We start from the raw sequence: 17324 nt of genomic DNA, 5'->3' as shown, positions 1-17324 counted from the left end.
CCTAGATTTCTTTTATGTCTCAATCACCATTATCCTCGGAAATGGTACTAAAACACCTTTTTGGGACGTCCCGTGGTTGCTTGGTCACAAACCCAAGGATGTTACCCTACTTATCTGATAGACCGCGAAAAGAAAGAGCTGGAAGCTGTGAGAAGCTACACGCGGAAACGCTTGGATGACTCACATCAAGCATGACACAGTTGTCTCCGCCGCCCACGTCCGAGAGCTTTTCTCGCGCTGGACACTTCTGCATGACTTTCACCTTGACGACCAAGTTGAGGATGACATTGTTTGGAAACATGTTGTAGATGGGATATACTCGGCGGCCACTGCTTATAAGGCGCAATTCCTTGGCCTAACGCACTCGCCGATTCACTACATGGTCTGGAAAGCTTGGTCTCTCCCAAAGGTCAAATTCTTCGCTTGGCTGGCCTTGCAAGACCGGATTTGGACTGCGGACCGGTTGGAGCGACGCGGTTGGGAAAATTGTGGGCTTTACCCACTTTGCAAGAAGGAGCAAGAATCAGGCATCCACCTTCTCGTCAAGTGTCGCTTCTCCATTCGGCTCTGGCGATCGGTCATTCACAAGTTTGGTCTTGCGCACATTGACACCTCCGATTGGCACCTTGAGGACTCTCTTATGCGTTGGAGGGATAGAAGAACCGACATGCGAAATCCAGAAAAAAGAGCGATGGCCTCCCTCACCATACTCGTCTCTTGGACTCTTTGGAATGAGAGAAGCGCGAAGGTATTTCGCCACAAAAGTTTGCCAGCTTCTATTATTCTTGAAAATATATTGCTTGAGGCCAACCTGTGGGTTACGGCGGGTGCTAAGAAACTAGGGCCGCTAAGAAACTAGGGCGTATTGTTGTACGAGAGTAATTGCCACACGTTTATTTGTAGGATCGCTTGCAACCTGCCAAACTCTATTCTTCTCTTATTTAATGGATGAAGCAAATTTTTTGCCTTCGTTTTAAAAGAAAAACATTGGTGTGCATGTTTTTACGGTGTAGGAGACCGAACTCCTCCTGGTGATGGATTTAGCGCTGTATATATATATATGTTTTGAAGGGAAACAACAGAGGCTAGCCTTGCGTCCTCGAGTAAGATGGTTTCGATGCGACGCCAACGCGCGGGTGGCAGCTAACTCTACTCGGGTCGGGTCGGGGTCAAAAGGTACAAGGTGCTGCTGCGTGCTGCACGCGACGCGGTGAGATGCGCGTACCGCATCCATCCATGCATGCTTCATGGATACATGAAACCACAAGTGAAGTACTGCATCTCTACCGTTGATTGTGATGGATGGGCGGTCCAATCCAATCCAACGGCGGAGCGGATCGCATCATTGGCATGGCACACACAGATGGAGGCTTTGTTTGGTTCATAAGTCCTAAAACTATTTTTAGTCCCAATTTATAAGTCTCAAGTCCCTAAAAATTTCTTATCTATTTGGTTCCTGGAACTTATAAGTCTCTATAAAACCATATTATAACTATAAGTCCCTCTTTAAAAGTCTTATTTCATAAATCACAAATGTCCATTTTAAGTCCCTATAAATCGTTTTTGTTTGGTTTAGATGAGATTTATAGAGACTTTTTTAAGTCCCTGTAAACAAACACCCGCAGAGTATAATAGCGATGGAACAGGCACGCAGCGCAGGTGGCAGCGAATCCATCCATCAGGAGGGAGGCCATCGCGTCGCGTCGGACGTGACCCACGTAGGCACGCAGGCACGCAGGCGTGCGGGCGCCCCCGCTGTACACGCAGTCAACTCTCCTAGCCACTTGCGTCTCTACGCGTGGCTCTGCATGGACTGGACCGACCCCCGCAGCGCCTCTCGGACCGGACCGACGGCGGCACGCTCCCGTCTACCCGATAAAACGATACGGAGGCCGGTCTGCAGGCAGCTCAGTATCACGCCCGCGGAGACAGCATCGTGATATGTGTTGTCAGTCGTATTTGATTAGCTAGGACCGAACGCGCACCCATATTTCACCGTATTCCTCAGCAGCCCGCAAGTGGATGGACAACACGGTACATGGGCGGAGCAGCATCTATACCCCCAACATGGGCTACTGTGTGTGGGGCTCGTGGGGTACTAGTCATTTGATGGGTTTGCAGGTTGCACTAAGAATCATGGAGGAGGTTATATGTAGAACCATCTCTTGGTAGAACTCTAATCACGGATATGCAGATAATCGTTGGTTCACAAATAGTTTAGGGTTTGAACAATTTTTTTTGGAGATGAGCTATGTGAAAAATAGAGAAACCCTGAGAAGGAAAACAGCTAATTCTTGTTCTTTTAGAACAGTCGGTCGCGTTTATTTCCATCTGGGAACTTGTATGTTGTTTTTAACTAATTTGTGAGTTTTAGAACAGCTAAATCTTCAAATATTACATTGAAGGGAAATAAGTCGTCAAGGGTACAAATTCTAATAGATAAATAATTCTAGGCTGGCCACATACACCAGCACTAATTCATAATTCGACAAAAGGACCATGGCGTCACAGGAAGCGAGGCTCGAACTGTTCCATCGCTTTGTCACATACATTCTTCCGGTGGCCCAGAACGCCGCATCTCGAACACTTTGGCAATTTCCGAGGCGCTTTCGGAACTCCAGCACGTTTAGGGCAGGTCGTGCTCTTGTGTCCCTGTAGCCTACAAATCGAGCAAAATCGCGATCTTTTGACATGAGATTCGTAGGGGGGCTTGTCCCTGCTTGTGGTTGGCCTTCCTAATTGTCGTTTGCGTGTGGGTTCCCCAACGCAAGAAGAATTTGATGGCTGAACGTTGACATCCTCATTCAGATTAGGCACGACATAGTTGATCTGTGGCGGTGCTAGCCTCTCCATTTCCTGATCTGCAACCTGGGCTGCTTCACGCTCCGCCAGTCCCATGCCATCTTTGACTAAACTCAATGGCAGTAGGGTATCACTAACTTGGTTCATCATAGCCATGAATACTTCATAGCAGTTAACATTGCTGTCATCCAACTGCACACACTCGAGGGCCTTGAAATACATCTTGGTGTGCCTGTATGTGGTCTGCTTCGGTGGGCCTTGATCTTTTTGGTACCTCAACAGATGCTCTGGAAGAACATCCCTTGCATTCTTTGTCCATCGTTTAACAATGTGCTTCTCCGGTACCTCTGCAATATCCAGGTGCACCATCACCTGCATATTGTACATGTTTTACTGAATGAAATTGACTTTCCTGATATACTTCTATATTCGGGCTGCATGTAACATTTAGGACATGCTATCGGACATACCTTAAGTGCATGGCAGCATATCATCCCAGCATGCTCGAAACTGCCACACTCGCATGCGAAGAAGGAATTGACAATGACTTTATAGTCCACCTTGCTCCACTTCTCACGCGTTGCTGTGTCCCGATATGTCAAGACATACACTTTGCCCCGTTCAAGCTCTTCAAGAACATACGTCCAGGATTTGTATAGAGCATCGCCAAACTGTTCGAACATTGTACGAGTATAAACCTTGCTAGCGTGTCTCTCCAAAGGGATGTTTAACTTCAGAACAACGCCGCCCTGCAACCAGAGTTAGACAAATTTCATTAGTAAATAAAGTGGCGTCAACATGTAACCGAGGGCGGTCATGATAGACTTACAACGGAGGTCCTTTTTTCCTGATAACTCTCCTTTGATTCCCTGTCGAACTGCAACTTCTCGAATTGCCTGAGGAATAGATGCATGGGGCACCCTGGCGGTACATACCCTTTTAGGAGATGGTTCGCACTCTCACTGTGTTGGGTGCTAGTCATCTTCGCGCACAACACGCCCATAAAATATGGTTTCGCCCACTTATGGCGCACCTCATATACCTGAGTTAGGAAAGGATGCTTTTTCAAACTATACTTGTCGAGCATGAGATGCCATCCTGATTCAAACTCATCTTTCGTTATCATGTGGTGCACTAGCTTGTGGAATTCGTTCTTGAAGTCCGACTTCTTCGACCATAGAGGCCCCATCGTTTCCTTCGCCTTCCGCAAGACATGCCATTTGCACCACCTATGTACTGTATTCGGTAGCTCCTCCTCAATTGCTATTTCCATTGACCTCGCTTGGTTTGCAAAATGAACAGAAATCGTGAGAAATTCCAAATGCCAAAACTTGCAACAGTACTACTTGTACTACGGCACTCACCTGTCAGTATAGTCCTTGGATGTTTTCCTCCAACCATGCGGACGAACTCTCTAAACACCCACTTGAATGTGTCGACTTTCTCATCTCGAACCATCACTCCACCAAATATTATGCTTTGAAAATGGTTGTTCACCCCAACAAATAAGCCAAATGGCATGTCGTATAAGTTGGTGCGGTACGTGGTGTCAAAGGTGATAACATCACCGAAGCAACGGTATTGGTCACATCCACGCCCGGTCACCCACATCAATGTCTTGATACGGCTCTCCTCGTCAACTTGCACTGCATAGTTGAATTCCGGATCATTAGCTTTCATTTCTGCCAATATCTCCATTGTTTTTGTGGCATCCCCATCTGATTGCTCCTTATTCATTTTTCTACAAAGATTTTTAAGAGACCTCTTTGTGAATGGCACATTTTCAGCAACTCCAAAGAAACTACCAATAATGTTGTACACCTTCCCCAGGCTGACATTGTTCTCACGGAGCTGCTTAATCAGATCCTTCATGTACTTGTCAATGTGTTTATGAGACTTCCAACGCATTTTCTCGCCACAGGTCAGTGACAGTTGGTGGTTATGATCTGCCTTGTGCTCACAGATGTACCATCCATGATCCGTTGGTCTCAGGAACCTGATCATAGCTGTGCATCCTGTCCTGATAGACCTGCTGTTCTCCTTGAGCGGTGCACCCTACAAAGCCAATTAACATGAAGTTATGTGCCAAACTTTTAGCCTGCAAGAAATCTACAACTGATTGTCAGCACTACAGCAATGGGGTGCAGTTACTAACCGCACAAGCACAAACTATCTCCTGCATGCACTTCCTCCGATCGACATTTAACCTGCTCTTTGCCAACCGCACGCCAAACCCAACCTCCCAAAAATACAGGTTGTAGAATTGGAATCCCTCATCAACCGAATCGAATGAAGTTCCAATAACTGGTTTGACTACAACACCGTCCTGTTTTTCAGCATAAGCTCTAAGTGCAAGTTCTAGAGCAGATTTTCTATCCGGGTTTGGCTCCCTCTCTGCTGGCGCCTTCCCAATCCGAACCCTTCATAAATTTTTTTTACCATGCACAAAATGCTTAGAGAAATTAAAAAATGTAAGTAACTGTAATGAACGTTTCGTTTTGTTGTACATTTTCAATAACTTAGAGAAATCTGAGCAACTTTATTGTCTATATAGTCAAATCTATTTTTCTCTTCCCCAGCAGTAACATCTCACATTTTTCGACTATCCTTTTCAATGAATAAATAGCACCATCTTAACCTACGTAGCTGTTATGCAAAATTCAGTTTCTGTGTGAGATTCAAGACTAATGGATTGCTGACGGAATAGATTCCAGTGTACCTTCTGGTCCACCCGGAGGTTGCCTCCGAGCACACATCATAAGCGCTGTCGCCGGTATCGTTCTCCCCCGCCGTCTTCGCACACCCATCGATTATATCTGGGCTTCTGGTCCTGGCAATGGGCAAAGCGGATACGGTTGCACTATTCCAGTGCGTGTATATTGCCACGTATAACTCGAAATAGCCTGCCATGATTGAATCGCATAGCACGTTCCCACGACGCAGATAACGAGCTACCTGATGCTCGGCCTCTGCGACGCCACTCTCCCCGTCTACCACCCTATACCCACCCTAGTAGTATATAGCACTGTATAGTGTACTGACGGAGTAGGCACAGAGGCATCGGCAGAGTTGGCAGGACACATTTCAATGCATGGAGCCCTCTCTGAGCCAAGTGGCACCTTCATCCTGCATGCATGTCACCACCACAATGAATGGCACAAGCCTATCCGCAAGACAAAACACACATACAAACACACGCGTCTGCTCCTCAGAAAAAAACGGTCCAGCCAGCACAAAAAACCATTACACAGCCACCCTTCTTCTGAGCCTATAATAAAAAAACTAAAAAAAGAAAGAAAAAAGAAGAAGAAATTCGAGAAACCCAAAGACAGGCGTACTGCTTCCCTTCCCTTGCGTTCCCGAGGCAGGCTTGCCGAGCCAAAGGCCGAGGGAAAAACGGTGGCTTGCTCCACACGTGCCATGCACGTGTGTGGTGGAGAGGGGAGGAGAGGGTCCTGTCCTGCGCCTGCCACCACATGCGTAAGGTGACGTCAACGTCTGTAGTCTGAGTACCATGGATCCAGGGAGGAGGGACCCTTTCCCACTTTCTTTTTTTCTTTTCTTTCTCCTTTTTCGTACCCTTTCTTTTTTTAAGGACGGGGCCGTTTCGCCTCCAGGCCCTTGCTCTCGACCGTTATTACTCAATCAGACAGTTAGCTTTGGGAACCAGATGAAAAGTTTCCCAACCAAGGAAAAGCAATTGGTTCCAACGAGTGTTTCTGCTGTGTTCTGCACTATTTGGAAATACAAAAAATAACGTTATTTTTGAAAGAAAAAACATTAATGATCCAACGCTGGGGCCAAACTACCCGAGCGGGTAGCGAACGCAGTGTGCAATCGGAGAATGGGCCACACAACCTGCAGCCCTGGTCGTACTTAACAGCATCTCCAGCCAGCCCCCCATGAATACCCCGACGACCATTTTTTTAGCCCCGATGGATAAAAAACGCCCCCACTCACGTCCTCAGATCCTTGTTTTTCGCAGGATTTGAGTAAAATTAGGCCCGGCGATCTCCCCCCAAACCCAGTCCCTCAGGGGCAGATGGGGACGCCGGCACTATTCTTTTGCATCTTGTGGCCCACCTGCAGCCACAACTCCTCCCCACCTTCTCTCTCCCCGTCGCTTTCTTCGCAGGGCCCCCACCTTCTCTCTCATATCCGCATCTCTTTCCTCGGCTGCTTGCCGCTGCCCGCACCCGCCGGCGCCTTATCCCCCCGACGCGGCCGTGTCCGGCATCCACCTCGTCGAGCTGTGCGGTGAGTTGCAGGTGGAGCAGCGAGCCGCGCGGCACGCAGTCCACCTCGTTGAGCGGCGGCCTGGTGTGTGTGTGGCTCGCAGCAGCGGAGGAGCCGTCCTCGTCCGAAGAAGAGGCGACTTTGATGGGGTCCCTGCGACGGAGCACAGGCGAGGCCAAGGCTCGTCGGAGCCCATGCTCCAGGGCGGCGGCCGGGGCGACGACGACATGACCAAAGATGCGGCCGAAGCGCAGACCCGTGCGGCTGCTCGAGACCGCGACCATCCCTGCTCGAAGGCGGACGACGCCGGAGGGGGTGGAGGCGGAGCCCAGGCTCGGCGGCGGCCACGGACACGACCGGGCGGAGCGCGAGCGCGGCCACGGCCTGGCGCGTGAGCCTGCGCACGCGCCGCGAGCAGGGCCTGCACCGGAGTGTAGCCTTGGTGTACGTGGCGCACCAGTGCCTAGTGTACCTGGCGCTCGCCCGCGGGGCGAGCTAGTCGGGCGGCGTCACGGCGGCGCGGCGTGAGCGCTTCTCCACCACCGCGCTGTGTGCTCCCGCGAGGGCCGCCACGATGTTGTCTGTAACCTACTCGACGAAATGCCGCTGGCCTCAACACTGCTTCTGGGGAGCCCAACGAGTGGAAAAATTTACACCCCCAGGCAAAAAGTTCGCCGGCAGCCCCTCAAGCGGCGAAAAAAATGCCTTCTAGGATGCCAAACGATTGAAGATGCTCTAAGATGGAACGTTTCAAAGACTTGGCTCATATCTCAAGGCATATTCAAATGATCGGGATGTTTATCCCTAGAAGTACACAGCGACGCTGGTGTGAAGCCGTGATCAGAGAATGCACGCTGTGTTGCCAGCTGATAGATCATAAAATGCACGCAGTTGGCCTGTTGTCTGTAGGTAGGCTAGCTAAAAGATCAGTAGATGTATGTCAACTCTAGCTGGACGTTGCGGCCATGCGTTCTCAAAGGAGTACGTATATACTAAGCACGGTAGCTTTTGCCTCAAATTTATACAGTATATATACCAATGCAAAGTAGGAAGCTGAGTTTGATTCAGCTACCAATGCGTTCCTAGCGGGCGATATCAGTAGATAGACCCAACAGAGAAGATCATTTGCGTCATTGCGTGCATGCAAGGATGGAACGTACATCACCTGCCTTGGCTCGTGATCGACGCGGCGGAATGGACGGCACGCACACAGACAGAGAAATGGAAAGAAATACTCTACTTGTAGTAAAATGATCAAGGAGCTGACATGCAGGTGCGAGCGAGTGAGTGAATCCATCAGGCCATGGCCGTCGAGTCGAACGTGACCACGTAGGTCGACTCCTAGCTAAGTAGGCGTGCGCCCTGGCCGTATATCGCGGTCAACGCTGTCGCCCACTCGGCACTCCTGCAGCTGCAGCCCCGTCCGGCCGGCAGCGCCTATCGGACCGGACCGACGACGGCCTGCTCCTGCATTCCAAATTCAATGCACAGAAGTCGATATATTTTCTACTCCCTCCGTTCCAAATTACTCGTTGCAGAAATAGATATATCTAAAACTAAAATACATATAGATACATGCATACTTGCGACAAGTAATTCGGAACAGAGGGAGTACTACTATTAAATACGGAGTAGAAATCAGTGCACGGACGAACTAGGCTTGGGCGGACACATTTCAGCTCCTCCCGGCCAAGTGGCGCGCTCATCCTGCACACATCGTGCGTGTGTGCATGCATGCATGTCAAACAAACCTATCAGCAGGACGAAACACATACAAGTCTACTAGTAGTACTAGTCTTGAATCAAATTCAACCACCAACCAAACTTTGGACAACACATGCATGCAGAAATGAAGGGAACCTTTTCTCGAAAGTGCCTTTCTGCTTCCGAGCTCATTTGAGCTCGGTGAACAGTAAAATCGAAAAAAAAAATCAAAAAATTCCAATTTTTTTTTAAAGAAACATTGACAAAAGTTCTAAGTGCTTGCAAAAATTCATCATGAGATCACATTCCTGTAAGGCGTGGCAAAAAAAAAACAAATTCAGTGCTCCGAAATGCTGTTGAAAGTAGCTTTTTCAGAGTACTGATTTTGTTTTTTTTGCCACGCCTTCTAGAAATGTGATTTCATGATGAATTTTTGCAAGCACTTAAAACTTTTGTCAATGTTTCTCCCAAAAAAAATTTGGATTTTTTGAATTTTTTTTATTTTACTGTTCACCCGGGCTCATTTGAGCTCGGTTGCAGAAACTCCGCGTCCACCTTTTCTTTCTTTCTCTCTTTCTTTCTTTTTGAGTTAAAAAAACTGCAGCAAGTTTGGAATGTGAAGAGTGGACCTTTTCTTTCTTTCCTTTTTGAGTTCAAAAACACTGAAGGAAGTATGGAATGCAAAGAGCGGATGCAGGGCGGGGAGGGACTCTTTCTCCCTTTATTTTCCTTTTTACACAGCTCTTTTTTCCTTCTTTTCCCAGGACGGCCATTCGCATCAAGGTCCTTGCCCCACTTCGTTATTGCTCATCAAACTGTGTTTGTTTTACTACTTCAAATAATCCGATGCGGCATCCCCTGTGAGGCGGCGGAGGCGTTACATGCAGGGAGGCCGAGGGCGGCAGTCAGGGCGGCGCCCCTGCTGCGCGGCGGCAATCGAAGCCTCCATGGCTGGCGGTGACCTGAGGTTGGGTGGTGGTGGCGCTTTATTCAGCAAGGGTGGCGGCTGCGAGCAAATGGGTGGCATTGATGGCTGCGGATCTAGCATCCTGCCCAGATCCGTCACGGTATGGCCTTGGCCGGCCGGTGGCGTGAGGAGGACCGGTGAGGGGCGGCTGTAGGCTCCCTGCCGTCGTGCCGACGGTGGCCCTCGTCTCCACGGCAAGGCTCCGTTCGGATCCACCCAGCTGTGAGATCGGGGGGACGCGACTTCCGGTGAAAATCTTGCCGACTAGAGTCATGGCGGACGATGGTAGCGTCTTTGACGTCGTTCCCTTCTTGAGGCATTGTTGTTACAGGTCGTGGCACCCCACTCGTGTTGTTCTGGGGGAAACCCTAGATCTAGGTCTACCAGATCGGACGATGATGCCCATTCGTTCCTTCTCTCGTGTGTCATGTGTTGCAATGTCAACTTGATATACACTTTTTTCTCTGATTTTGTTCACGATGCTTGTGTGAATGTCTAGTTATGTATCCTCGACTTGTCCTTACGCTTGTTAATGGAGATGTTTTAATTTATCGATGGCTTGTGCATAAATTCGCTTGTCCATGGAGATGCTCTTGTAACTTGTTAACTGGGCTGTGACTTGCTTGCATCTCAATAGACATTTTATGCCAACTGTTAACGTATAACTTTGTATAGCTAATCTCGCGTATTCCATTTGCATATGGTTGTACATATACACGTATAGGGTTTATTTCTTGGTCTCCAAGACTTGTAAGTTTGCTATAAATATATGAGCCGATCGCCCCTTGAGAGGCGTCCCAGGCCGTCCATGTCGCCAGCGTCAAGACGCATGTCCCCGTCATCCTCGACCTCCAGAAGTCCAACTACGCCAAGTGGCGTATGCTCATCACCGTCCTCGTTGGTAAATACGACCTCACCGGCCACATCTCCGACCTCATGCCGCCGGATGCCCGCTCGGCGGACTGGCAGCGTCAGGACTTCGTCGTGCGCTCGTGGATCTACGGCTCCATCAGCGAGGACATCCTCGACACAATCATGGCCCAAGATCAGACCGCGTACGAGGCCTACGCGCTGATTCGGAACCTCTTCCTCGACAATCAGCTCACCTGGGCCGTCTACCTCGAGGCGGAGTTCCGGGCCCTCGTCCAAGGCGACCTCACCATCACCGCCTACTGCCATCGCCTGAAGGCCCTCTCCGATGCGCTCGCGGACGTGGGGCAGCCCGTGACCGACCAAACCCTGGTCCTCACCTGTCTCCAGGGGCTCAATCCCCGCTTCTCCGACATCACCACCCTTGTCACGATGCAGGTTCCGGCCCCCACCTTTCTGCAGTCTCGCTCCATTCTTCTCCTCCGCGAGAACCAGCTCGCCAACACCGCCCCAGGCGGCCTCATGCCGTCCCAAGTCGCCCTATACGGCAACACCACCGGCTCCTCCACCGGTGGCAATTCCGGCGGCAATGGCGGCCAAGGCGGCCGCTGGTCCAAGAAGAAGAAGAACGGCGGCGGGAGCGGCGCCAACTCCAACCATGCCTACCCTGCCGCCGCGCCCGGGCCGTGGATCTGCTTCAACCCCTACACCGGGCAGACACAGCAGATGCAGCCCACCTGGCGCCCCTACGGCGCTCCGGCTGCTCCCGCCGGGGGCGCGGCCTCCTCGGGCCAGCCCCACGGTCCACCGCCCCGGCACCGCCATCCCGTCAGTCCACCTGGGTGCCCCCAGGCCAGGTCGCATACACGACCCAGCTGGCGCCCCTGCATGGCCAGGCGTGGGGCACCAACCCGCCTCCACCCGTGGTGCCCTACCACCCTGCCGGCTCCGCCCCGGCTCCTGCATGGGACTGCTCCGCCCTCGTCGCCGCCCTCAACGCCACCGCTGGGCCCTCTGCCGCCGGCTCCTCCACGCCGGGTGCTTGGGTGATGGATTCCGGCGCCACCTCGCACATGGTCTCCGACCCCGGTATACTCTCCACTTCCTCCCATCCTCCTTCCTCTCTTCGAGTCACTGTCGGCAATGGTGTTCCCCTTCCTATCACCGCCACCGGCCACGTCACTCTCCACACACCTAGTCACACATTTTATCTCAACAATGTTCTCGTTGTTCCAGATATTATCAAAAATCTCCTTTCTACTCGTCAATTTACAATCGATAATTCTGTTTCTGTGGAGTATGACCCATGTGGTTTTTCGATCGAGGATCTGCACACTCGGCGCGAGATCATTCGCTGCAGTAGCCCCGGACTGCTCTATGAGTTCAACGCCAACACCAAACCCACCACCTCCCCGTTTGGACTCGTCGCCACCACCACCACATCGGAGCTATGGCATCGTCGCTTAGGACATCCCGGTCGTGACTCTATGTCACATTTATCTTCAACATTTGCTATTCCATGTCATAAAAGTACTCAAGTGTGTCATGCATGTCAACTTGGCAAGCACGTGCATTTACCCTTTTCTAGATCATCAACAGTTTGTGTTGCTCCGTTCCAATTACTTCATTGCGATTTATGGACCTCACCTGTTGCTAGTAATTCTGGTTTCAAATATTACCTTGTCATTGTTGATGACTTCTCTCATTTTATGTGGACGTTTCCCCTTCACCGGAAATCCGACACATGTGATATTCTCATCAACTTTGTTGCATACGCACACACACAATTCAACCTCCCCGTCATATCCTTCCAGATCGATAATGGTACCGAGTTCGTTAACTCTACCTTCATCGAGTTCCTTGCATGCAATGGTATACACCTCTGCATGTCCTGCCCATACACCTCCCCTCAAAACGGCAAGGCCGAACGAGCACTTCGCACGCTCAACGACATTACCCGCACCTTGCTGTTCCAAGCTTATATGCCCCCTGCGTACTGGGCCGAGTCCCTTGCCGTTGCAACCTTCTTGCTCAACCGTCGTCCTAGCCAAGCCTTGGACTTCCGGATCCCGTATACCCTCCTCTATCAAAAACCCCCCCCTCCTTCTTCGACCTCCGTGTCTTCGGGTGCCTATGCTACCCTAACCAGTCCGCCACAGCACCTCATAAACTCGCCCCTCGCTCCACCGCATGCGTCTTTCTTGGGTACCCTACATCGCATCGCGGCTATCGGTGTCTCGACCTAACAACACGCTGCATCATCATCTCGTGACATGTCATTTTTGACGAACACACTTTTCCTTTCGCCACCACTCGAACCACTCAGTCTCTGGACGATCTCGATTTTCTTCTCGACTTGGTCGCCACGCAGCCTGCTCCCGCGGTCGTCGTGCCTCCTGCAGACCAGCCCAACATGGTGCCGGACTCCTCGGCCCAGCCCGCCATGCATGGCTCGGGGCCTTCCACCCCGACGTCGATCGCCACAGCGCCCGCCTCACCCGCACCGCTCTCGTCTGCGTCACCACCCCCGTCCCCCTCTCCACCATGTAACGCCCTCGATGCGGCTATATCTCCCACGTGTCGAGGCACAACTTAGAGGCATAACCGCATTGAACGCAATGTCGCAAGTTAGGCAATCTTCACAACATCCCATGTAATATAGATAATAAAAGGGGAGATACATAGTTGGCTTACACTCGCCACGTCAATCAAAGTACATAAATAGCATTACATCAAAGAGACACTCATGGCCCGACTACGGTGCCAAAATAAAAGATAACCCAACATGCGACACGGTCCCGATCACCCCAACTGGGCACCACTACTGATCATCAGGGAAAGACACGTAGTATCAGCGTGAGTCCTCGTCGATCTCCCACTTGAGCTCAAGTGCATCATCTGGAGCGGAATCATCAGGCCCTGCATCTGGTTTGGAAGTAATCCGTGAGCCACAGGGACTCAGCAATCTCGCACCCTCGTGATCAAGACTATTTAAGCTCATAGGTAAGGCAGGGTAAATATGTGGAGCTGCAGCAAGCGACTAGCATATATGGTGGCTATCCTGTTCGCAAAAGAGAGCGAGAAGAGGAGGCAAAGCGCGAACGAGAAACTAGAGAGCAACCTGCGCAAGCATTACTCCAACACCGTGTTCACTTCCCGAACTCCGCCGAGAAGAGACCATCACGGTAACTCACACTGTTGATTCATTTTAATTAAGTTAAGGTTCAAGTTATCTACAACCGTACATTAACAAATTCCATCTTCCCATAACCGCGGGCACGGCTTTCGAAAGTTCAAATCCCAGCAGGGGAGTCCCAACTTAGCCCATGACAAGCTCTCACGGTCAACGAAGGAATAGACCTCCTCCCGAGACATTCCGATCAGACTCGGTATCCCGGTTCTTCAAGACGCTTCGACAAGTTAAAACAAATCCAGCAACACCGCCCGAATGTGCCGACAAATCCCGATAGGAGCTGCACATATCTCTTTCTTAGGGCACACTCAGATTGTCCTAGGTACGGGTAGGCCAGCCCAGAGTTGCCCCTGGTGGCCACCAGCAGCTGACAGGTGGACCAACACTTAGAGGAGCACTGGCCCCGGGGGGGTTTAAAATAAGATGACCCTCGGGCTCCGGAAACCCAAGGGAAAAAGAGGCTAGGTGGCAAATGGTAAAACCAAGGTTGGGCATTGCTGGAAAAGCTTTAATCAAGGCGAACTATCAAGGGGTTCCCATTATCACCCAACCGCGTAAGGAACGCAAAATCCGGGAACATAACACCGATATGACGGAAACTAGGGCGGCAAGAGTGGAACAAAACACTAGGCGAGAGGCCGAGCCTTCCACCCTTTACCAAGTATATAGATGCATTAAGATAACATGGCAATATAATGATATCCCAACAAGTAAAATAGTGTTCCAACAAGGAACGGTCTCCAATCTTCACCTGCAACTAGCAACGCTATAAGAGGGGCTGAGCAAAGCGGTAACATAGTCAATCAACGGTTTGCTAGGACATGGTGGGTTAGAGGTTTGACATGGCAATTTGGGAGGCATGGTAAGCAAGTGGTAGACATCGTAGCATAGGAATAGCAAAAGAGCGAGCATCTAGCAAAGCAAAGTTAATAGTGATTTCGAGGGTATGATCATCTTGCCTGCAAAGTTGTCAGAGTTGACTGGATCCTCGAAAGCAAACTCAACGGGCTCCTCGTTAGCGAACTCGTCTCCCGGCTCTACCCAAACAAGACAAACAAGCAACAAGGACACAATCAACCACGTGCAAGGCTCAAACAATATGATGCAAAGATGGTATGCTATGCGGGATGCACGCTAGTGCAGAACCGGGCAATAGCACCGGTTCGTAAGGCCCTTTAGTGCCGGTTCCATAACCGGCACTAAAGTGTGGTCACTAAAGCCCCCCCTTTAGTACCGGTTCAGCACGAACCGGTGCTAAAGGGCAACCACGTGGCACGAGCCAGCTCCGGGGGCCGGGAGCCCTTTAGTACCGGTTGGTAACACCAACCGGTACTAAAATGTTTGGGGTTTTTTTGGTTTTATGATTTCTTTTTCATTTAATTTTGTGTTTTCCATTTTAATTCTTTTTCGTTTGTTGGTATTTTACGATACTACACATTGTACACGTTATGCATATATATATATATAGAATTTCTAGTAGAAACAATCATATATATATCATCAATGTCTCACAAACCACCATATTAATTCACACATACACACATGTATAGCTATATACAATTTCTCCTACATATGCATGTTGCCTTCGGAGCCAGTGGCATTAGCCTAATTGGTGCCTTCGGAGCACGATGACAATTGGAAGTGGTTCATGACCTGGTCAATGGGGGCGGTAGCGGGTAATAGTATTCTCCCTTCGGATTTATGACCTGGTCGAGCAAAAATCCCGCTATTTCCTCTTGAAGTGCTTCTACGCGCTCCGTTTCTAGGAGCTTGTCCCGCACCTCTTTGAACTGTTAAGAAGGAGACCAATATGCATGTGTATTAGTTGTGTGACTAGATATCGATAATGGTGTAAAAATTGTGAATAGTGTTCTGACAAGCGTACCCATTCCTGTCTTTGAGATCTGCTCCTTTCGGACGCCATCATGCGAATGTTCTCACAAACGCAGAATGCACACAGATCAGTCCCATGCGCCTGCTTCAGGGCCTTTATTACGAGAATGGAATTTAATTTGATCAGATAATAATTAATCAAGCATGATAATTAAAGAGATGGGAGCTAGCTAGCTAGCTAGTACTACTTAATTACTTACCTTGGGTCGAAACCATTTCAGCTGTCGTTTCCATTCGACTTCCGTGACGCTGATGAACCTTGCCCAAGCCCTGCCCGCCGACAAAGAAAATGAATAAAGGGGTTATTAAATAGTTCATATCATGAAATGACGAACTAAATAGGCCGAGATATATAGTTAATAATGATTGAAATTACCTGTTGACTATCCCAAACAAGATGTTATAGTCACTATTTGCTTTGAGTAGTGAGTCCAGTATTTGAACTGTTCCGGCGTCAACTTTAATGATACACAAGATCCAGTGAAATCTGCATGCACACACGTTTGCATGTCTTAATTAAGCGGGCATATGTAAGCAAAAACATGTAGCTAGCTAGTAAGCAAAAACAGAGAATTTGTAGTACAAGAAAGTGTGACTCACTGGAAGTTGTAAGGAAGTATTATATCTTCATTGTATTTGAGGCGCTTCAAGAACTCTAGCATGCTGTCCTCTACCTGCTTTTCATAATGCTTATTTATTTTCCATGTGTATTCATTAACGGTGTTTGGGTCAATGAACCCAATGCCATAACGTCCACCTTTTCTCATTTCATACATCTTCATCCTGCATAATACCACAGAAAAGAATATAGTGAGGATAATTACAGGTAATGATTGATCAAAAGGATCACTACAGCTAGCTTGAGACTTAAATTACAGAAAGAAATCACTTACAGACAATAGCAACTGACGATAGATTTGTCGAGTGCATCTTGATTGTATAACTGAAACAGTTCAGAATACTCAACGGTCACAGCATTCTCATGGTAGTAATGATCCTTCTTGACTTGCACCATGAGGGACTCTCGATCTGATCTCTTGGTAATGTCCATGTACCATTGATGCAATTCATACATTCTCGTTGGGAGCTTCTTGACCTCTTCTGGCTTGACCAAAGGTTGGCCCCGGGCATATTTCCGTTTTATTTCCTCCTCTGTAAGCACAGGAATGTCCTCGATCTCGAGGAGTTGTCCAACAGTGATGTTGGGAGTTTCAGCCTGCATTATATGCTCCTGGGTTATTACCACATCGCCCACCTCGGGAACGTAAACTGTTTGCCCACAATAATATTGGGCGCGCCTACTGTCACGTGTTGTTCGCGGCACAACAAGCGGGGGGGGGGGGGGGGTCGATTGCGCCGTCTGTTCTCCCAGCTGGGCAACAGTTTTCCCGCATTTTTTGACAGCTGCTTGTTGTTTGCTCGAGCTCGAGCTCACCTTCTTCTGTAGACGTTGTCAATGTAACTTCCTGATGTGGCGCTCATAGTCTGTGTCAACAGGCTTAGGAGCTGGTGGTTGAGCCATACGAATGAAGTGGTCAACTACTTCCACAGGCACTTTCTCCCTTGGCGGCGGTGGCGGTTTCGGTCCAAAATGGGCGTCGACTTCTGCTCGCACTATGGCATTGGTTTGCTCCTCGGTCCTGTCGTAAGCCCTCTCAG

The 17324-nt window shown here is 49.6% G+C and overlaps 1 protein-coding gene and 1 pseudogene across 1 annotated transcript; one reads left to right on the top strand and one right to left on the bottom strand.

The window, feature by feature from the left end:
- Positions 1-2505: 2505 nt before the first annotated feature.
- Positions 2506-7322, bottom strand: LOC125531949 (protein FAR1-RELATED SEQUENCE 5-like). The gene is made up of 7 exons (XM_087529494.1): positions 6886-7322; positions 5522-5632; positions 4958-5222; positions 4167-4857; positions 3632-4083; positions 3273-3551; positions 2506-3174 (listed from the first exon to the last, which is right to left on the bottom strand). Exons 1-7 carry the CDS (start codon positions 7320-7322, stop codon positions 2506-2508), a joined length of 2904 nt encoding a protein of 967 aa, XP_087385620.1.
- Positions 7323-9689: 2367 nt separating this feature from the next.
- On the top strand, positions 9690-11942 carry LOC147963174 (uncharacterized; annotated as a pseudogene).
- Positions 11943-17324: the final 5382 nt, after the last annotated feature.

The sequence above is a fragment of the Triticum urartu genome, chromosome 6A, assembly GCF_056163025.1.
Source record: "Triticum urartu cultivar PI428250 chromosome 6A, HENAU_Tu73, whole genome shotgun sequence".
In the NCBI taxonomy this organism is placed as follows: domain Eukaryota; kingdom Viridiplantae; phylum Streptophyta; class Magnoliopsida; order Poales; family Poaceae; genus Triticum; species Triticum urartu.
Note: the sequence above shows the minus strand (reverse complement) of the source record. Positions and strands in the feature narration are given on the sequence as shown.